Source organism: Anolis carolinensis, chromosome 3, assembly GCF_035594765.1.
Source record: "Anolis carolinensis isolate JA03-04 chromosome 3, rAnoCar3.1.pri, whole genome shotgun sequence".
NCBI classification, from domain to species: Eukaryota; Metazoa; Chordata; class Lepidosauria; order Squamata; family Dactyloidae; genus Anolis; species Anolis carolinensis.
In genome coordinates this window covers 107433764-107456356 of record NC_085843.1, presented here as the reverse complement: position 1 = coordinate 107456356, position 22593 = coordinate 107433764, and the positions used below count along the sequence as shown (strand labels likewise).

General features: G+C 39.1%; 1 protein-coding gene across 11 annotated transcripts in view; it reads right to left on the bottom strand.

Moving 5' to 3' along the window:
* The window catches only part of LOC100557882 (arylsulfatase H), a 28853-nt gene extending 6838 nt beyond the window's left edge, over positions 1 to 22015 (bottom strand). Inside the window, exons 1-11 of one of the 11 annotated variants that reach the window (XM_016992364.2) lie at positions 21723 to 22014; positions 18691 to 18824; positions 16997 to 17077; positions 16633 to 16702; positions 14911 to 15063; positions 8633 to 8754; positions 7729 to 7851; positions 4889 to 5312; positions 4265 to 4401; positions 2724 to 2858; positions 255 to 417 (exon numbers count right to left, since the gene is read on the bottom strand). In XM_016992364.2, the coding sequence (XP_016847853.1) occupies positions 255 to 417; positions 2724 to 2858; positions 4265 to 4401; positions 4889 to 5312; positions 7729 to 7851; positions 8633 to 8754; positions 14911 to 15063; positions 16633 to 16682 (1307 nt within the window). In that variant the 5' untranslated portion in view covers positions 16683 to 16702; positions 16997 to 17077; positions 18691 to 18824; positions 21723 to 22014. Of the gene's footprint in view, positions 1 to 254; positions 418 to 2723; positions 2859 to 4264; positions 4402 to 4888; positions 5313 to 7728; positions 7852 to 8632; positions 8755 to 14910; positions 15064 to 16632; positions 16706 to 16996; positions 17078 to 18690; positions 19196 to 21722 lie in introns of those variants that run through there. The other 10 variants (XM_062975309.1, XM_016992362.2, XM_062975311.1 and 7 more) reach the window with 10 other exon arrangements.
* Positions 22016 to 22593: the final 578 nt, after the last annotated feature.

The window sequence follows — 22593 nt, the reverse complement described above, 5'->3', positions numbered from 1 at the left end:
AAGCATAATATTTTAGTTTATCATTTTCCTTGTTCTCCTTCCTCTCCAAATTTCCCTTTCATTTGGAGAAGAAAATCACAATACCAGTCCCAGTGCTTTGGAAAAGTATTAGACTTTAGGTTCAAAGAAGTCTAGATACCAAATCTTGCTTAAACTTTCTGGAAATATTACCCATGTTAATGAAACAGTATCTAAAAATTGTCAATTGTTGCGCAATACTGTCAATTTGGAATTAACCTCAACAGTATTCTTACCTGTCCTGAGGTACTGTTCCACCAGCCAGGTTTACTAATGTGGGGAAAACATCCATTAAACTTGTAGGTTCATCAATAACCTTGTGCTCAGGCAGCACTCCCATCCATCTGAATAATCCAGGGACACGAATTCCCCCTTCCCAGCCTGCTATGGCCTTTCCACCTAGAGTTATCATACAACATTAGTCTATGTCCACGTCCAGATTGTCATATGATTCTAGTTTTCCAGAAGATGATATGTAGATCCTTTTTCGTATTTTATATAAAACATAATTGATTTTGCATGTCATTAGTATACATTTTCTACAACACAATGATACATCAACATACATTATATAAGTGTTCTGTACATTATCCTGAGTGTTAACTGAACACAGAAGTGATTTAGATAGATAGATAGATAGATAGATAGATAATGCTGAGATTAAAAGAGAGAGAGAGAGCGAGACAGAGAGCAAAAGAGAGGACTCTATCAATTCATCATTCAGAATTTGAATGTTCTATTTTTAAATTTAATGTTTCATTTAATACGATCATCTCACTCATTGTCCTTCATGAGAAAAAATAAATCTTCTGAAGTGACTCACAAAGTAATACAATAATCGGAATGATAAAATCACCAAATATTACTACCAAGAAATACTGCAAAAAATAAATAGGAACTGTTCTTGCTGTTTCAGTATAAGTTAGAAAGTAGTACGATGCATCTCAGATAGTGGGAGCATTGGGAAAGCTATACCAGCATGTTCATGTTGCATCCATGTTGGCATAAATGGTGCTGAAGGCACCCATCTCCAGAGCTAGGAAGAAATTCCCAAGATGAGCATGTTGATTTATACCTGGAAAAGGCCAGGGAGCAGTGCAGATATTTTATGTACCTATGACAGATGTTTCCATTGCTCAGTCCCAACTAGGAGCCTCCGGTGGCTTAGGTGATAAAAGCCTTGTGACTTGAAGGTTGGGTTGCTGACCTGAAGGCTACCAGGTTTGAATCCCACCCGGGGAGAGTGCGGATGAGCTCCCTCTATCAGCTCCAGCTCTATGCGGGGACATGAGAGAAGCCTCCCACAAGGATGGTAAAAAGATCAAAACATCTGGGCGTCCCCTGGGCAACGTCCTTGCAGGCGGCCAATTCTCTCACTCCAGAAGCAACTCCGGTTGCTCCTGACACACACACAAAAAAGTCCCAACTAACAGTTTAGTAGATATGCTTGGTACTAACTGTAAAATGCAGTACTTTTGTCACCAAGTCTTTTGATGATTTTCATTACAAAACCAGTACATGGTCCCAGTCTGGATCATGAGCATGTTCCAGATCAGAATCCTGTGCTTTTTCACCAAAATCGCAGTAACAGTGCTCCTTGGAATGGTGCTCCTAATCCACACAGCCTATTCAGGAGGAATTGCAAGCAATGGGGTATTAGCAATTTCATAAAAGTGGTAAGTAGAAGGAGCAATGAAGAGCAAACAATCCCCGGAGTTTTCCCCTCTGCAATCATTCCATAATACTTAGGGCTTTTGCCTCCTCTGACTTATTGCTTTCATTTTCCTTTTCTTTGAAAAGTGTGCATTCCTTTTTAGTCTCAGAAGGGAGCAACCATGGTTTTTAGCTTGCTCCAACATATGAGAACCAGATTTAAGACTTTTTGTCTTACTAGAACATTCTGAGTCTCAACATAAGCATCCTGGTTTTACCATAAGGTCAACTGCACTGGTCCATCACATTCTTGTGCACTCTCAGGTAGTTTCTGACTTATAGTAACCGCCAAAGAAAATCTATCCTATGATGTTCTTAGCAAGATGTATTCAGAGGGGGGTTGCGATCTTCCTCTTCTGAGGCTGAGAGTATGTGTCTTGCCCAAGGTCAATCAGTGTATTTCTATGGCTGAGCAGGGATTTTATTTCTGTTATCTAGGGTTGTAGTCCAGTGCTCAGACAACTCTTCCATGCTTTAAATCAGTGGTTCTCAACCTACAGGTCCTCAGGTGTTTTGACCTACAACTCCCAGAAATCCTAGCCAGTTTACCAGCTGTTAGGATTTCTGGGAGTTGAAGGGCAAAAATATCTGGGGACCCACAAGTTGAGAACCACTGCTATAAATAATATAAATAATGAATATGCGTAAAACGGGCAGTTGATGATATCAAAGTTTATCAAGAGATTTATCAAAATAAATGACACTCATTTTCTTCTTTTCTTTTTTCTCTTCTCTTCTCACTTAATATGCACCAGCTTTATATCTTACTTTCATATTGGCCATTTAAACATATTTTATATGAGGATTCCTTACAATCAAATAATTTGGTTACTTTCTCCATATTTATTCCTTCCATGCCTCAATGTTGTATGAACAGCTGGTGCCTCTTTGTGCTCAGATTTATTTTTGTTATTTCAGTATTTCAAAAGGTTTTTGATAACTTGAGGCATCCAATTTTTAGAAAGCAAAATGGAAGAATTTAAGAATATTACCTTTGTAAATGCCATTCCAACCACCCCATCGGGCATTTCTTTCTTGAGCCTCTAAGTGTCCACCATTATCAGAGGTAAAATATACCAGTGTGCTGTTTGTCAAGTTGTTGTTGTCCAGTACATCCAGAATTCTTCCTGAAACCAACAGTGATAGATTTGTATTGCCAAAGCATAAGAGCTGGAACATCCCCTTACACCAGACTTCTTGTTATAGCCTGAGCTGTTTTTATATATAAGCAATCAACCACTACACATACTCATATATTTCAAATTTAGATCAGATAATCTTTTAAAAACTTTTCACTCTATGAATCCCCTGGGAATGTAAAGTTGTGGAATAAGGCAAGAATAAGAAAATGCAAATGAGTCAAAGGTTCAATTTTGTGCTCTAGGAACTCACTGGAGGAGTTTCCTGACCGTAAGAGCTGTTTGGCAGTGGAATGTGTTGCCTCAAAGTGTGGTGGAGTCTCCTTCTCCTAAGGTTTGTAAGCAGAGGCTCAATGGCTATCTGTTAGGGGAGCTTTGGTTGCACTTTTCCTGCATGGCAGGGGGTTGGACTGGATGGCCCTTTGGTCTCTTCCAACTTTATGATTCTATGGCATCCAGGACTACTCTCTGAATATCACATTAAAATAATTTGGGCTGCTTGTTATTTTATGCTTATAGACGAGCCATTATGCAATGTAAAATCACTGTTCTTTTCAACTGTTGATTATTTGGAAGATAAACTAAAATGGCTTTCTATGCGCCAACCTCAAAAGATGTGTGGATCTTGCCATTGTGAATGATTGTTTACCTTATAGGAGGCTATACATAACTAATTAGCACCTATAATTTTTGAATTCTAATGCCTTTATAATCTTAAATTAACTTTGCAGCAGTGATTTAGCAAGAAGGTGAGAGCCCAGGGCTCCCATTCTCTGCAGATTCTGCTAGGGTAAAAGACGGAAATGCATTTCTTTCTCTAAATAAAGTTGGACCATTAATTCACTAGTCTGGTCCTCTAATTTCTCTACGGTTATAGGAGGAAATGTCCCCTTCACCTTCAAGATAGGCAGCTATATATGTTCAACAGCTTTATGTAAACTTCCAATCAATTTAAGTCTCCATATATAACTTGCATTGTATATAGGCTTGCTTAGTTGTGTGGTACATAATCCGTTAATAACACAATCCTGAAAACATTTGCTCGCAATTGAATTCCTTGACTTCCTCATCAGACTGTAAATCCAGTTACACTTGCCCATGTGCTCCCTTAAAATGAATGAAGACAGCACATGGAGCAGGGAGAGAGGAACTTTTCATTTTTTATCTAGAGCTAAAGATCTAACAAATTGTTTGCATAAAGAGAAGTGACAGGAAAGAACCACATGTCACTAACATTAAGATCCCTTCATCACTAGAATATGTGAGTGAAAAGTAACAGCTAGAAGGAAAACCATGATTGGGAACCTGTCTATATGTTTTAGATTTCAATAATCAGGACACTGATCATTAATATGCTAATAGTGATCTCATGTACAGTATTAAGATCGACTTACCTATCATAAAATCCATTTCTTCTACATTATCACCATACAGACCATGTTTGCTCTTGCCAGTGAATTTTTCTGTGGTAACCAATGATGTGTGAACATGCAAGAATGAAACAAATAAGAGGAATGGCCCTTCTTTGTTCCTAAAAACAACCATCATATGTTGCAATTAATAAGTGACCAAGGGTTAAAACAAATGTATACATCATTTTCTAATATTTTTGGCAATGCTTTTTAAAGTATTACACCAATAGTCACTGGGTCATCATAGCATTCCACTATAAGCTCTGTCTCATACTACCCTAAATTTTAAAAATATTTTTCCAGATAAGACAAATTAATCTCAAACATTCCTGATGAAAATGGTTATTTCAAATAAAATACCATACTGTCTGGTTATTCATTTCAGCAAGTAGCTTTTATCTCTGGAACCTAAAGTTCTGAGATTTTTATATACATCCGTGTTCCTTTTGTTTAAGGTAGTCATTCAGCAGATTAAAAACAGAGACCACTTGCTCCCATCTCTGTGGTGTACTACAACAGTCTGTGCATTTTAAAAATAATCAAGATGGCTACTTCCTTTCCTCTCACCCATTTTTAGATAATGCTCATGCAATTTTTTTTTCTTACCTTTCAACAAAAGACATGGCTTCCTTTAGCATGAGGGGAGCTGTTCTCTCTACCTTCATTGGCTGTTCTGTAATTTCATAATTTCTCATCATGATACAGTTCCAGTATCTTATGAATCCATAACTTGAGAACCAGGAAATAAAGAATAAAGAACCAAACAAAGTGAGAAGGAAGATAAATTTCCAGCTGATGAACACCAGGTGAGCCAGTTTTGCTGCTATAAGAGTGAAGACAGCAAGAGCAATTATCTGTGTGTAACACCAGAGCTTTATCCGCAGAGGCATATTCATCTCTGGAGGATCGGTTACGCGACAGTCACCCATTAGTGAAAATGGCATTCCATAATAATAATCAAACCCATGATTTAAAGGGTGATGGCAGTGGTCGTTACGATATTTGCAATTCACACCTTGATGCCACTTTCCTGAAAGACAAGAGTTGAAACTTGTTTTCAAAGGGGCATATTTTAATGTGTTCCAGTAGAATAACATAAAGTCTTCTAACATATTCAAGATTAGAACAAATATTTATTTAGTATGTGCTTTTGTGAAATGCAATTCACATATTCATGTATATATAATACAATATTAGGGTTTCAGGTATATATGTAGATAATAATGGTGTCTCAAGCATACATACACATAACATACAAAAGTGGTTGGGGTCAGAGCAAAACTGAATACAGAAAATGACAATTATTTATTGGCATAAGTAAAGTAACTGAACTGGAAGGAATGATGTCAATGTTGGATTTATTACAAGAACTGTTGGATTTTTAATATTGTCAATGTGGGATTTTTTCAAAAAACCTGTTTCTAAGCTTCTGAACTCATTTCGAACATAAAATATTCCCTTCTACACAATCTTTCAGAAACTTTCTTTATTATACATCTTTTTCTTGTTCCTAACTATGTTTGCTTTTGGATAATTTTAAGGTTGTCTTTCACAAACTCTTAGTACTTCTAAATAAAAGTTTATTATACAAAAAGTTATACATTTAGCATAAAAGTAGAACCAAGCCTGCCCCCAAAATCATTACATGGATATGAAAATCAAATCAAAATGTGATGGTTGAAAATTGAAAGGAAATGGTGTAGGTTAATTTTACAAAAGAGAGTTCCAAATGGGAGATACCAAAATAAAGACCCTTCCTCAAATAGGAACTGAACATGGTACAGAAATGGTGGTGTGAGAGGACAACCACGGCATACTGTAATGGGAAAGAGCATAATACTAGCATAAGGATTCTTTTTGGTACTGTTAGTGGGAGTAGCTGAGAGATAGTAAGGCGGTCGATTTGTTTTGGGTTTCAACCCAAATTTTAATGGAGCTATTCAAGATGCTGACACTGTTTGGGGAGTGGGTTCAGCCACTTGTGTAACTTTAGGTTCAGACTTAAACCTAGAGGGTTTGGACACTTCTTGCATTTGGAATACCAATTTTCAACACACTGAGGAGATCAAAGGGGGGAGGAGCGATTCCTCCTCTCCCCCTCTGCTTTTCCTGTCTCCTGGGCATGTTGGATATCATCATTCTGGGCAACTAGAGGTGTCTGATGCCATTTTGGTGTTTGGTGGGGAACCCCCAAGTTATGTCAGTGAGGGTAAGGTAAAGTTGGCAGGTAAGCGATAGAGAACCCGTTTTGGCATTGCACCCCCGATCAGCTGCCATGCAGCATGCCATACAGCTCCTCAGCTGACTCTGGGGTTGGCATTCTAGCTACTTGCCACTGATGCTGATCTGGAGTAGCTCAAGGTAATTGGTTTGTGGAGATGCATTCTCAATTGGAAACACATACATTGGGGAAACAAACTGAATTTGATGGGGTTTTACTAAAGGAACAAAATGGGTTAAAGAGAGGAGAGGAGGGAGTAAAAGAGTTGGAAAAAGATAGCTCTTGCTAGCACAGTGGGAGATGAAAAATGTGTGAAAGGTTCAGAGATTAGAATGACCTGGAAGAGACAAAGGAGGGGGAGTGCAGGAAAGGGAAAAATAATTGTTTTGCAAAGCAGAGACACCAGTGAAGGACACCAGTGAAGAAGGAAAGGGGGAAAGTTTGGTGTGTGTGTGTGCATGTTTATTCTACTCTGGTCAACTATAAAACACATGATGCAGATCAGTCTAGGGTGGCGCTCTTTCTATTGCACACCTCTTAGTGCTACTCTGCAGATTAAAGCTATTGTATTTTAAAATCTCCTTGTCTTTCGTGTCTGATTGGAAGAGATACTGAGGATTTAGGGACACAGAGCCTCAACAAAACAATGGAACCTTTGGCTCTAAATAGGAAATCTTGGTAGCAATATTTTGCACTAGCTATATTTTCTAGGTACACCAATCAATGTGGTGTAGTGCTTGGGGTGTTGAAATGGGCCTTTGAAAGACTAGAATCCAAATCCCCATTCAGCCATAGGATCTCAGTGTCTGATCTCGAACAAGTAATATTATCCCAGCTTTAGGAGAAGACAATGCAAAATTTCCTCTAAATAAATATTGTCAAGAAAACCCTGTGATAAGCACGAGTTGACTTAAGGGTACACAGCCACTACCACCATGACATTTTTCAAAGTCTTTCCAAAGACAATAGCTTTGTTTTTGTTTAGAACAGTGGTTCTCAACCTGGGGTCCCCGGGCCTTCAGCTCCTAGAAATCTTAACAGCTGGTAAACTGGCTGGGATTTCTGGGAATTGTAGACCAAAAACATCTGGGGACCCCAGGTTGAGAACTACTGTTTTAAAAGCTGCTGCCAAAGCTGGATTCAATATTGGTTTGAAAATAGAAATGAAGCCATTATAATGAAACACAAATCTTTGGCTAGAGTTAGTTTAACGGAAGAATCCTACCTATTAAACCGGTGGTATAGCCTTGCTTCTGTAATATTTTGGCAAAAGTTGTTTCATTTGCAGGAAGACCACCTGAACTACCAAGCCATTGAAGAACACGAAACACATCTGTTTGATCTGTACCTGAAATTTAAAGTATAGACATGAAAAGAACTAGGACCTTGAACATATGTTAGTGATCCAATTAAAGTTCTAACAGCAAGGCTTAAACTACGGTATTTCCTCCGCTCCTGTTTTAAGCAGCATAAATTGAATATGTGATGCAGGCTCAGACCAACCATTATACAAGGTGAGACAATTGCCTCAGGCAGTAGATGTTGGGAGGTCACAGCAAGGCATTAGTAGAAATAGCTGTGTGTTGTATGCCCTTCTATCCAAGTGACTTTGCTTCCTTTGGGTGTTGTGGGGAACACCATCACACAGTGTTGCAGAAAATATTAATTTACTAGTCAGTTGGCTTGCTCATTTTTAGTCTGAGGCAGCAGCATGACTTGGATTATCCCTGATGCTAGGCTATACTTTGTGAAACCTGAATAGGGCCAACTTTCTTAATAGGAAGGCAGAAACATTGATACATTATTCCAAAATAGTCTCAATAAATTTAAATAAACTTCTACTTAGCCAATCCAGCCTGTATCCTAATCAAGCATATCTTTTAAAAAGTCTAAGGTTGGTTTAGATTAGTAGAAGTTGTAGCCAACTGTGATATTCCTATATTGATATCAATTTCCTTTGTAACTGAAGACTGTGGTCTTAAATCCAGTTGTTAATTCTAACTAGAGAAGATTTACTAAAGCAATGGAAGATACATACATGTTTATATATCAGGGTCGTGTCGATTGAGGTCTACTCTTGTTGGAACAAAATAATTAGATTTAGCCAAGATTATATTGTCAAAACAAACCTGATCTGATGGGATATCTGCCAGTCAAAAAAGCAGCTCTGCTTGGCGAACAGAGAGGAGCCGCAGAAATATGCTGAGTAAGTTTGACTCCTTCCTTTGCTAGCCGGTCAATATTAGGAGTCCTGTGAAAAACAGCAACAGCACAATAGTTGGAAATCAAATAGAGGATGTTTTGTTACGTTTGGAAGCTAATTGGGAACAGGGGGATTCAGTCTGTGCTAGATGGGATCACATTTCCCCTGAAAATGCAGGTTTGCAGTTTGGGTGCGCTCCTGGATTCAGCTCTGAACCGAAAGGCCCAGATATTAGCAATGGCCAGGAGTGCTTTTGCACAGTTAAAGCTAGAGTGTCAACTGTGCTTGTTCCCGGAGAAGCTGGATTTGGCCATGGTGGTACATATCCTTGTTACATTCCTCTTGGACTAATGCAATGCACTCTACATGGGGCTGCCTTTGTAAAGTTCTCAGAAGCTTCAGTTGATTTCCTTCAGTTGCCTCTTTGCACAATGGTATTCAAAATACACATATTGGCAAACTGAGTTCAAAATGCCAAAATAGTTTACACTTAATTAACCCAACAGTGGGGAAAGTAGAGATGGGGCTGAATCTTGCCAGTCTCTGTAGGTTTAGTAAAAAACAAACTGCTGCAGCTTTTGCTATTTTAGGCCCGTCCTAAACTGCCATATAATCCAGATGATCAAAGTAGATAATCTGGATGTTTATGGCAGTTTAGAAGGGGCAAAGGCTAGGGCTTGATTATCAATGATTTGCCCTACTGGCCTATAGATGTTTACATGCTTTTCTCTGACCACAGTCGTGAGATGAAGACAGTCTGGAGTTCCATCAAACACCAGGCTGATCCATGACAGTAGTGATGGCTACCAATGGGGGCAGGTACAAAGTGAGACATCTTTGGAGAACATAATTAAATGGTGGCAGTTGTAAAGTGGGATTACACACATTCATGCAAGATGGGGCCATAAATAGCTTTATGTAAAAATGGATACACAGTTTCCTAAGTAGAAGTAGCAGCAAATCTCTATCAGTTGCTCTTCTAGAGAAGAGTTTCTTAAACCTGGGGTCCCTTAACTAGGCCCCAAAACCAGGACCTGTCTCAGTTTTACAGGAAGTGTCTAAATGACACCTCCAGTAAAATGTAATTAAACAACTGGTAAGATCTGGGTCTTACCAGGTGTGGGTCCTATGTGGATTGAGCCCAGGGACCGCGTCACACAATCTCCGACCCAATCCACAACCCAGTGTTGTATGTCAGCCTGTTCAATCTGTGTCTTTTCCCACTGTACAGCCTGAGCCTGAGGTTCATGAAGGGAATGATACTTCAGTTGAGGGGCTTGGGCCGGAATTAAGTGTTAATGAGAGGCCTGAACAGCCAGAATTAAATTTAGATGAGCAAGGGTCAGACGAGAGGTTTGAGCCAGGGGAGTTGTCGGGGGAAGACCTTTCACTGAGTTCTGCTGAGTTAGTCTGGTAGTAACTCGGAGGCTGTTTCTCCAGGTGGCGGTGAGAAGATAACCTTGAACTGAAGGCAGTTTTACAGTAAAGATAGGGAAGTCTCTCAGAAACTCAGACAATCTGCTCGTTTACAACAGAAAAGAGATACTAATCAGTCAGCTACCTTAAAAGGGAAAAAGAATGTATTTCTCACAGTCTAGGATTTTGGGGAAGGCTTTTATTGATTTATGTAGCTTTCATTTAACAGTCGCGGCAACTTTGCTTTACACCTCCAAGGTTTCTGTTTCCAAGGTGTTTCCAAGGATATTTTCTAATTCCAGTTGGCCTTTAGGATTTAATGTTTGTTTTTTTTAAAATTATTTTATCCAAGTTTTGCCTATGGTCTTGTTTTGCTATGTTTCCTGTTTTCACCTGCCTTGCTCTATGGAATTTCTACAGTTTGATAGTTTGGTTTTAAACTGAAGCTTTAAAGACATTCTTTGATGACTACTTTTTGGATTGTACTTTTTACTATTTTTTACTGCTTTGCTTATATATATATATATATATATATATATATATATATATATATATACTGCTTGCTGTTTAATCAGCTGGTGTGTTACTTACAGTCAAAGGGATTTTTGCCTTGGAGTGCCACACCTATCTTGATTTTTCAGTTTCCAGGTCTGAGAGGACACCAACCCCCACCCCCAACCCCCAAAAGAACCCCCCAAAAGTAAAGAAAACTTACCTGGCTGCCATTAGGTTCCTCCCCCACACCCTCCTGGCATGAGTAAATGATGCGTCAGAAGGCCTGGTGGTGGTGGTTGGGGGGGGGGGACATGGCACCCAGGTAAGTTTTTTTTTTTACTTTTTAGGGGTTCTTTTGGAGTTTTTGGTGGGCTGGCTACATGCTATCCCGGTTGTTATTGAGATGGCATGTAGCCACCCTCCTGGGAAAGCCCAGGTATTGGGGGGCTTGTTGGGACTCAAACCTGCACCAAAGCTGATTTTTAAAATTCTATAAAAAAAGACTAGAGTAGGTATAGAGTGTGCATAGAACTTTAAAGCCTGTGGCTGCCTCCTGCAGAATTTGGGGACTTGTAGTTTAGTGAGGCGTAGGACTTCTCTGACTGAGCAGTTTAACATCTAATCCTTAAACCCCAAACCCCAGTGCTGCAGGAGGTGGCACAAGATTGAAAGTGGGATGCACACCAGAGGCAGGTGAGCAAAGTGATGGGAAGTCAAGTAGTGGCTGGACAGGCAGCTGGCTTGCCAGGCAAGCAGGCAACCAGAAAATAGAGGTTCCTAGGATCCAACTCAATAAAAAGGAGAGGGAGCAGGAGAACTGGGAAGACAAGAAGTCAGTTGGAGGTGGGAATGGATGGGAGGGGGGAGGGAAGGGATCCAGCAAAAATATTGTTTCCTGCTGCTCCAGAGACTAGTATACAATGGAGCCATGGGTTCAAATTGCAGGAAAAGAGATGCCACCTAAACATTAGGAAGAATTGTCTGGGTTGTTAGAGTTGTTCGGGAGTGGAATATGTGTCCTCAAGTGTCTCCTTCTCAGGAGCTTTTTATGTAGAGAATGGGTGGCCACCTGTTGGAAGAGCTTTGAGTGGGTTTTCCTGCATGACAAATATGGGATTGGATTGGATGGCTTTTAAGGTTTCTTCCAACTATAGGATTCTATGAGACTTGGATGAGAACAAGAGAGAAGTGGATATGGGCCCATTTTAGGCTGATGGCCCTCTTTGTAAGTTGGGACCTTTTAAGTTGGTGGTATAGACCAAGTTGGAGGAGCCCCTGATGGTGAGGCGAGTTAAACCACTGAGCTGCTGAACTTGCTGACCGAAAGGTCGTTGGTTCAAATCCAGAGAGTCAGGTGAGCTCCCGCTGTTAGCCCCAGCTTCTGCAAACCTAGCTGTTTGAAAACATGCAAATGTGAGTAGATCAATAGGTACCACTCTGGTGGGAAAGTAATGGCACTCCATGCAGTCATGCTGGCCACATGACCTTGGAGGCGTCTACGGACAACGCTGGCTCTTCAGCTTAGAAATGGAGATGAGCACCAACCCCCGGAGTCAGACACAATTGGACTTAATGTCAGGGGAAGACATTTACCTATAGACCATAAAACCCTGTATTGTGGCCCCCCAATTCAGAAGAAAAAAAGGAGAATCAACAGAATATATTCTGTGATTGAGCCTGCAAACCAAGCATGCTAGCATGACATGAAAAACATGACTTGCAGTGTCAAATATTCAGCCAAGATTTAATTCTTTATGTAAAAATAAACAAGCTCATCCATCTCACCAGTATGTAAACTGGTTTTCATCTCTAATAAATAGTAAAATTATATATGTAGCAAAGAACTGTTTTAAAATAAATTTATTAACAGTAAATGCTTGATTTGTACACATATTTTTATACCGTGTTTCCCCTAAAATAAGACCTCCCCAAAGAATAAGATCTAGTAGGGGTTTGGGGGGATTGCCAAATATAAGGCCTCCCCTGAAAGTAAGACCTAGCAACTAAGGCTGCAGGAGAGTTCCATTGGGAAGCATGACTGCAGGACTAAAGCAGCACTCATACACTGGAGGGAGGGAGGGAGGGAGAGAAAGTGTTTGCTTTCTGTGCCTCCCTGCCCTGCCTTGCCTTGCCTGTCCTCCAGCCGTGGCTTGAAAAACCTTCCATGGCTGCTGCTACGCTGCCGTTTCTTCCTTCGGAGACAAGGCTCCGTCCTGGCCATGCTCCCTTCGCCCCCAAGGCTTCTGATTGGCTCCTGGAGCCAGGGCAAGGGATGGTGGGAGGGAAGGAAGAGGGCTTTCCACTCGTCCTGCTCCTTCAGCTTCTTAAAGGTACAGGACGTATTGGGATTCTCCTCTCATCCTATTCCTATCCTATGCCATGAAACTTATTATTTTATACTATTATTCTATTACCATATTATTATCATCATATTCTGTTACTATTATTATATCCCATTATTATATTATCCTATTAATATATTTTATATCATTATATTTTTCTATTATTATTATTATTATTATTATATCATTATATTATTATTCTATTATATTTTAATATTATTATATTATTATTCTGTTATTATTATATTCCATTTTATATTATCCTATTAATATATTTTATATCATTCTATACTAATATTCTATTATATTATTTATTTATTTTCTTTATTTATTTTTCAAACTTATATGCCGCCACTCCCCTAGGGCTCGGAGCGGCTTACAAGAACCGGCTAAAATCAACAATTTAAAAAACATCTTAATAACCTCTTTAAAAAACATCTTTAAAAACATCTTAAAAACATCCTAAAAGCACCTTTTAAAACATCAACAACAGAACTCAAAAGCCTGTCGAAACAGGTGTGTCTTACATGCCCTATGGAAGGCCAACAAGTCCCGCAAGGCACGAACTTCAGGTGGCAAGGTGTTCCAGAGAGATGGCGCCACTACTGAAAAGGCTCTGCGTCTAGTTGCAGTTAGATGCAAAGTCTTAAAACTGGAGACTTCCAACAGGTCTTGGTCCTCAGAACAGAGGGATCTCAGGGGTTTGTAGGGAGTGAGGCAGTCCCTCAGGTACATCGGTCCTAGACCATGTAAGGCCTTGAAGGTAAGCACCATCACTTTGAAAGTGATCCGGTGCTCAATTGGTAACCAGTGCAGCTGCCGTAAGATTGGTGTTATGTGGCATCTTATCGGGACTCCCGCAAGGAGCCGGGCAGCTGCATTTTGCACCAATTTGAGCTTCCGGATCACCGACACAGGAAGGCCAATGTAAAGGGCGTTACAGTAATCCAGTCTCGAGATGACTGTAGCCTGGATCACCGTAGCCAGGTTGTCCCTAGACAGATAGGGGGCTAGCCGTCTAGCCTGCCGAAGATGAAAAAAGGCAGTTTTGGTAACGGCGGAGACCTGGGCCTCCATCGTCAATGAAGGGTCCAAGAGGACTCCCAGACTCTTTACCAGTAAAGTCGGGCATAGCGCTTCACCATCCAGGGTTGGCAACTGGATATCCCCACTGCCCGGTCGTCCCAGCCATAGGATCTCCGTCTTTGCTGGATTCACCCTCAACCTACTGGAACGCAACCATCCAATAATAGCCTCGAGGCACTGATGAAAACTGTCGGGTACAGAATCCGGTCGGCCCTCCATCTTTAACACAAGCTGAGTGTCGTCAGCGTATTGATAACACTCGAGCCCGAAATCTTGGACCAGCTGAGCAAGTGGTCGCATATAGATGTTAAACAACAGAGGGGAGAAAATGGCCCCCTGATTGTTGTACATGTAAATAATGGTAGTAACAAGAAATTCTTGATAGGATTCATAGTTTGTCTGGTTATGCTGGTTTGTGATGACAACTACTTTACAGTATATAATAAATGTTCATTTTGTTGTTCAACAATAAATGTGAGCTCTTCTTCATGGAAAAATAAGACATCCCCTGAAAATAAGACCTAGTGCATCTTTGGGAGCAAAAATTAATATAAGACCCTGTCTTATTTTCGGGGAAACAGGGTATGCATGTAAAAATTTCCCAATCAAAGTGAGGTCACAAGAGGAAAATGTTTAAGAAGCCCTGTTGTAAAGAAGCCCTTGAGCTGAAGGCATTGAGCCATCTTATTTAACATGACTGACCTTATGTTCTTAAATGCCTTAGTTTGTACCTTTAATTTAATACAGTGTGAATATATGGAGCTTGTGTGCACTGATGCACATGAATAAAGGCCCTACTGATATTCCAGATTATATTGTGCAATGAGTTATGGTAGAATACAACACCTTTACTGAAGCTCTTTACCTGATTGTATCATTTCCATAGCTGCCAACATCTCCAATGCCAAGGTCATCAGCCAGGAAAATGACAATGTTGGGCTTGTAGCTGACTAAAGTGGCTTTAGCAATAGCAGGCATTAGCAGTAGGTGCCAGATTAGAAGTAAACCTGAACAAGTCCTAGTGGAAAAATAATGGCCTTAATTGTTAGTACCTAATTAATCACATTCACATTTTCATAGTTTTACCTCTTAACAAATAAAAATAGTAGCCATGTGGTCCTGACATCAATATAAAGATCAGAATTCAGTATCACTTATTATAGGGATTGCTAAAATGGCACAATTTTATGGAGGTTTTCCAGAACTTTTAATCAATCATCAATCATGAGACTATAAAAATTAGGTAAGAAAGGGAACATTTAAAAAATCTGAGCCAGTGGTTTGGCTGTTGTGTCTCTGCACTAGCAAAACAGAGATTACAGCCACAGAAACAACGGAAGTGTTATGGTTTCAATTCAAATTTAGTAAAATGAAGGTTTTGTGGTTTCTGTCATCACTGACTAAAGAGCTAATGCTGCAATCCAGAAAATTTTTCTTTCCCTTACAAAACTCTTAGAGCTGAGCCATGGAATGAAATGGCAAAATAAAACTCTCTGCTCTGTTTAGGCAAGGGAAATTTCTCAAGCTGTCTGTGCAGAAAATCCTCTTTTCAATCATTTGTAGTTTAATTTAGACGGAGTTCCAGTAACAGAGCTGGAACGATGCTGGAGTATATTACTAGTACTTGAAGCAGATAGCATTGCACAAGGTAAAACAAAGAGACGATTCAGCATGAGGCTGCTTCATAGGTTTCCTGTCTGCAGAAATAATTTTTTTACACCCCTTCCCCTTTTAATGTAAAACTAAAGTGAATGAAATGGATTATGTCTGAATATATATATCAGCTCCTCCTCAAGATTTTCTAGAGCTATTTGCAACAGTTTGTAATTTCTAAGGATAAGTTTACCTTCTGGAAAAAAAAGTGTTTGACAGTGATTCCTAGTGAGCTCCTTATATGCCTCTTTCATATATTCAAATTTATTTTTCTGGCTAGTTCTGAACACATATGTGGAGTTTTTATAACAGTTTGGAGGTTTAGTGTCTGTACTTCAATATATTCTTATTAGACTTTCACAAAACATAGTTGTTTTTTTTAAAATAGTTACTTTCACTATTTTGTAATGGTGTAGCTACACTATAGACTCAATAAGTTTGATAGCATTAACTATGATGACTCAATGTTATAGAACCTTAGGATTTTTAGTTATTAAGGTGCCAGCAATCCTTGGTAGAGAAACCTAAGGACCTTATAAAACTTTCATGATTCTATAGAATTGAGCAAAATGCATTAATTCTACAGTGTTGATGCATCCTAAGTCACACTGATATTTCAGGACTTCCTTGCCCTTGTTCAGACATAGATAAAATTGTTTTCTGAATATCAATAATGAACACATCATTGTTGCACTCTTTACCTTTAAACATAATTAAACATTTAGTGCCTTAATTGAATTTATTTCAATTCTTTACATATTAGTTAATAGTGAGAATATTACGAATTAAATATTATTTAACCTACTTATAATAATGTCTAAAATATAACAAATGCAGAAGTACATTATTACTTTACTATAAGTATGCATTAGCACTTAGAAATATATATTTTTAAAATATAAGAAAACAGCACATTATTCTAGTTAACACTTACCAAGAATGTGCTAGACAAGCCATGACTACTTTCAAGAGCTGCCAAGTCATAAATCCAGCCAGCAAAGAACCTGCTACCAAACACAATATTAGAGATGTGGATAGCCATAAGTAGGAATGTTATGCCAAAGATGTTAAATATCTAACAAGAAATGTTTGCAGTTTGGAATTTATTCTGTGCAAAAATTGCACCCAGTTATTTCTGTGCAAGAAACAACACTTTCTGTATAGAAAAGAATATCACATAATACATTCAGAATGATGAATAGTCTTAGAATACTGTGCATTTTCTTGAAGATTTTCTTTAACCAAGTAGAAAATTGCTAATATATAATCTTCTTAGAGAAGAAAAGAAATTTCCCTACCCTATTACTGTATATTTGCTTGAAGGTTGATTCTTCTACTTTCTTTCTTCTCCTCCTTCTTTCTTCTGCAAGAAGAATGACCTTCTTGTGATGTTATTACTCTGCTTATCAGCTACCCATAAAAATATTGTGTAGTTCTACTTAAATCTAGTTGTAGCAATACTACATTTTTCCTCAGGTTTAATGACATGTTGTACTTTTGGCTCAATATTGTGCTGCAAAAGAATGTCCTTTTCTTAATAGAATGTCGTCAAGGCCCAGAGGCTGTCTAACTTGTGGACGCCAAAGCGTTTCTCATTCTTTCCTTGTACCACACCCCTTGAATTTTTGTTCATGTTTTCATACATGTTTATGGCAATATCCAATGTTTCGATTTTCCTAATTTTTCCTGTTTGTTTTCTGTACTGCAAAAATTGTTTCCAACTGCACATTTTGTGTAAGGCTGTACTTAAAATATCCTGAAGATATTTCCTGAAGAAAATGACCAGTTCAACTTCATATTTTGCAACTGCTAAATTGCCCCTCTCTCTGTGGTTTTGTTTATGCATGGTCACTCAGTCTAAACGAAGCCCCACTGATTTCCATGAGACGTACTATCAAGCATGTGCAAAGAGATTTAAAACATGAAACCTTTCTCCAATTCACTGAAGGCTCTTCTGCTACAAACGCCAGCATTTGGGTAATGATATTCAGGCTACTGCTGAATAGGGCAGTGTATTTATTCATTTGTAAAGTGCAAGATTTGGATGAGATATTAAACCTTTACTGTGCTACCAACCATTTATAACTTAATGACCATATGACAAGTGATATATTTTTGTTAATACAATTGATGGGTCCTATAACTTTAATCTCATGTGTCATTAGTACAATGAATCTCTTCTGGAGCTGAGCTTGAATTTTTTTAAAAAAACTATCAAAAGTGCAGAATCATTTCTTCAAATTATGTTCAGCACCATGGATTGCTCACATAAAGTTCAAATCAAAACAGAGTAGATGTATCATTCTAGATTCATAGAATCACAGAGTTGGAAGAGACCTCATGGGCCATCCAGTCCAACCCCCTGCCAAGAAGCAGGAAAATCACATTCAAAGCACCCCCAACAGATGGCCACCTAGGCTCTGCTTAAAAGCCTCCAAGAAGGTGCCTCCACCACAGTCTGGGGCAGAGAGTTCCACTGCTGAACAGCTCTCACAGTGAGGAAGTTCTTCCTAATGTTCAGGTGGAATCTCCTTTACTGTAGTTTAAAGCCATTATTCCATATCCTAGTCTCCAGGCCAGCAGAACACAAGCTTTCTCCCTCCTCCTTAGGACTTCCCCTCACATGGCTATCATGTCTCCTCTCAACCTTCTCTTCTGCAGGGTAAACATGCCCAGTTCTTTAAGACACTCCTCATAGGGCTTGTTCTCCAGACCCTATCCTGTATGTGATTAAAATCTAGAGTAGGTTAAGAACCACAATTTCTTTACTTTATTTTCATCTAATCTTTCTCCCAATATAGGAACTCAAGACAGCTAACAATAAATATAAAACAATGCAAATTAAAACAGTGTAAATGCATTAAAATATAAGTATTACATTTTTTAAAAATTAAACCCTTGTGTCATTAAACCATCAAACATAAAATATTAAAGTGCATTAAAAACTATACAGCCACCCCAAAATCCCAGTCATACCAACCCTAATGCCCACCTCTCATGAGTCCATAAGTGCCTGATGGCAAAGGAATGTTTTCTTCTGCCTGAAAAAGGCAAGTCAAGATGAGGCCATCAAGGTCTCTCTAGGAAGCAAATTCCAGAGTCTGGGAGGAACCACCATGCCCAAGCCTCAACAACAAATAAATAAATAAATAAATCACAAAGTAGATTTAAATCAGTTGCATGAAAGGTTAAACCATATGATATAGACATAGTATATAGCTGACACAGTATGAATTGCTCATATGCCATTGTCCAATTGAGACTCTCACTGCATAATGGTGAACAGCACTGTCCTAGATTACCAGGGCCCAATAGCTTCTCTCTTTTTTGACTATACGTGAACCAGTAGCATATTGTAACTTCCTCCCCCCAAACCCCTTTAAAAAGTAAAAAAACAACAAAAACAAAACCTTACCGTGCCTCCATTACAGTGTTCCTGAAGCTCTCCTGGCATAATTCATTCTCTCTCTCTCTCTCTCTCTCTCTCTCTCTCTCTCTCTCTCCCCCCCCCCCCCCCCCCCCCAGCAAGTCCAGACAGCAGAAGTAGTAGGTTTATCCCACACCTTCCTGGAACAAATTAATTCACCACAAACCAGGGATTTCCTGGTTTGTGGTGAATTAATTCGTGTTTTCCAAAAACGTCATCCAGACAGCCCCCCTTTTTGTTGTGGGAGGTCCCGCATTAAAGGTGCTGTCTGGATGGGCCCCTAGAGAAGCTCACAAACATTTCTGGAGGAGGAAGGGATATTTATGAAGCATGGATAAGTAAAACTATGGATATCAAATCTATGGATAAGTGCAATCATACTGTATTTCACATTCTGTTCATTGTACAATGACCTTTCTACTCACTGTGTTTATGCAATAATTCCAGTGGCACAGGTTTGCTAATGATCCGATGCTGGAAATATACTGCTGTTGTGAACTGCAGAATTGTAAATTGCTTTACAACATTTAAAATCCCCAACAGAATCCCCAGTCTCCAGTCTCCAAACATACTTGCTCAGAAACAAGCGGATGGATTGAATAGGGTTTGCATTCTACACTCCCAGGCCTCCTCTCTTTTCCAAGTCTCTGTATGGGTCAGGTAGATATCTTGCAGTTTGAGGTAAAATTCATGGGTACTTTTTAGTTCACCATGCATTACTTAGCAGGGCAGCTCATTATTGCATTACTCAGAGAAAAGAAACAAATGTTCTCAATCTATATATATATAATAGTAATGGTGTCCATTCCTCCCGCTAAACAACAAAAGTACATGCCCCAAAACCTAGAAATTTGGCAGCACAATCCACCATCCTTGCCCCTAGTTTCTGACAACAAAAAGAAAAGAAAAATAAAGTCCTAATTAGACGGAGAGGAATAATGGTTTTTATCCAATTGCTGCCAGTTAGAAAGCTAAGCTCCACCCACTTGGTCTCCTAGCAACCCACTCAGCCCAGGAGACAGGCAGAGTTAGGCCTCACTTAGGCCAGATTATCACATTTTAACTGGATTATAGGGCAGTGTAGACTCAAGGTCCTTCCACACAGCTATATTACCCATTTATAATCTTATATTATCTGCTTTGAACTGGATTATCTTGACTCCACACTGCCATATAATCCACTTCAGTGTGCATTTTATATAGCTGTGTAGAAGGGGCCTCATATAATCCAGTTCTAAGCAGATAATATAAGATTATCAATATACAGTAGAGTCTCACTTATCCAACATAAACAGGCCAGCAGAATGTTGGATAAGTGAATATGTTGGATAATAAGGGATTCCAGAAAAGCCACTTAAACATCAAATTAGGTAATGATTATACAAATTAAGCACCAAAACATCATGTTATACAACAAATTTGACAAAAAAAGTAGTTCAATGTGTGGTAATTCTATGCAATAATTACTATATTTACAAATTTAGCAACAAAACATCACAGTCAGTTTAAAACACTGACTACAAAAACATTGACTACTAAAAGGCAGACTGCGTTGCATAATCCAGAACATTGGATAAGCGAATGTTGGATAAGTGAGATTCTACTGTAATATGAAATAATTACTGTGGTAGAATAATACAGAACAATATAATATCTAAAACCAGGACAGTAAATAAAGAGCTACACTCTGAAACCAGGAAAATTGGGAATTCCACAAAGGAAACAATCAGGGCCAGCTAACACCTCCCAAGAAAGGATTCTTCCAGAAAGGAAGCTGAGAAGGGAGTGAAACAGTGTGTATTACCAAAGTCATTTTGCCTAATTACACCATTCATACTTGCCTAAAACAGACAAAGAAAACTCAGAAATATTGTATATTCAGAAGCTTTAGGAAATAATATCCCCTGATGGCACAGTGGGTTAAATCACTGAGCTCCTGAACTTCTGGACTGAAACATCGCAGGTTTGAATTGGGGGAGTGGACAGAGCCCCCACTGTTACCCCAGCTTCCCCCAACCCTAAAGTTCAAAAACATACAAATGAGAGTAGATGAATAGGTACTCCTCCGGCGGGAAGGTAACGGCGCTCCATGCAGTCATGCCACATGACGTTGGAGGACTCTATGGACAACGCCGGCTCTTCAGCTTAGAAATGGAGATAAGCACCAACCCCCAAAGTCACACATGACTAGACTTAATGTCAGGGGAAAACCTTTACCCTTTACCTTAACTACCACGAATTCCTCAATACTTTATTTCCCATACCACCAGACTTCGCCACAGCAATGCGTGGCTGGGCTCAGCTAGTGTCAAATATAAAGACACAAGTCAAATGTATTTATGCATTAGCTAGGTAATGTAAAAATAGCTCATAAGTCTCTGAAGCTATTACATTTAATTGGCTTGTATTTTTTATCTAAAGTTAAATATATGCACAAGCTGTTTGGTCAGGAAAGAAGTCCGTATCCTGAGAGATATTATCAAAAACCGCTGCCTGGAACTCAGTAAACCCATGCTCTTTTATATGCCAGCAGTTACGTCTGTATACTTTTCTAGCAACATGGTTTCTGCATTTCCTTAGAGCAAAAGAAACAGTACCTGGTGGTGTTTTCCTGAGGCCCAGGAGTCTAGACCAGTGGCAACAGGGAATGCAGGGTCAGGCTAGTCTTCATTGTTAGCTTTTCTGGTAGAGCTTAACCCCTGCCATGAGGACATCTTTCATCAGTCTCTGTTGGAGGCTAGTGAGGAAGTCACCATATCTCTTGCATCTGTTCATGTGCATACTGCAGCTGCCAAGTCATTTCCGTGGAGCAAAGCCCATTTGCTCTGTAGCACAACTACGTTGTGGCGCTCTCTTGCCTGCTGCTCCCTATACTTTGCCTTTTTTGATATCAACAGTGAGTTAACATTCAGCTGCACACATGGCACTGATCAGAGAACAGTAAGGCCTTTCATTAGTGGCCAGGCTCAGATGATTTAATGGTTACTTCTTGGCTCTGTGTGTGTGTGTCAAGGTTGCGGAGTCCTCTTACTCAAGACTTAAACTTTGCTTTGCCCATTTAGAGAAGTTTTAAAAGATATTCAGCTTTTAAATACAGTGATATAATCTGGAAGGAACTGGGAAATTAATCGTAACTCTTTAAAAATCAGTAATTTACATCCAGGTTGGGAGGGTTTTTTTAAAAAAAATACCCTTTTGCAGTTCAAAATGTGGATCAGTAAAGGCAATATAGGTATCGTATCACACCCATGTTTTATAATATCCTTAATAATACATAAACAGCTTATACTACTGTATACTGCATTTCTCCACATATTAGAAAAAATAATCATATACCCCTCTATATAAAAAAGATAAATACTAGTAAAAACAAAAATAAAAGGCAAATAACAATGAAAAGTATTGCCGTATACCCTCAACCCAAATATAAGCTGAAACACCTAATTTTACCACAAAAAATGGGAAAAC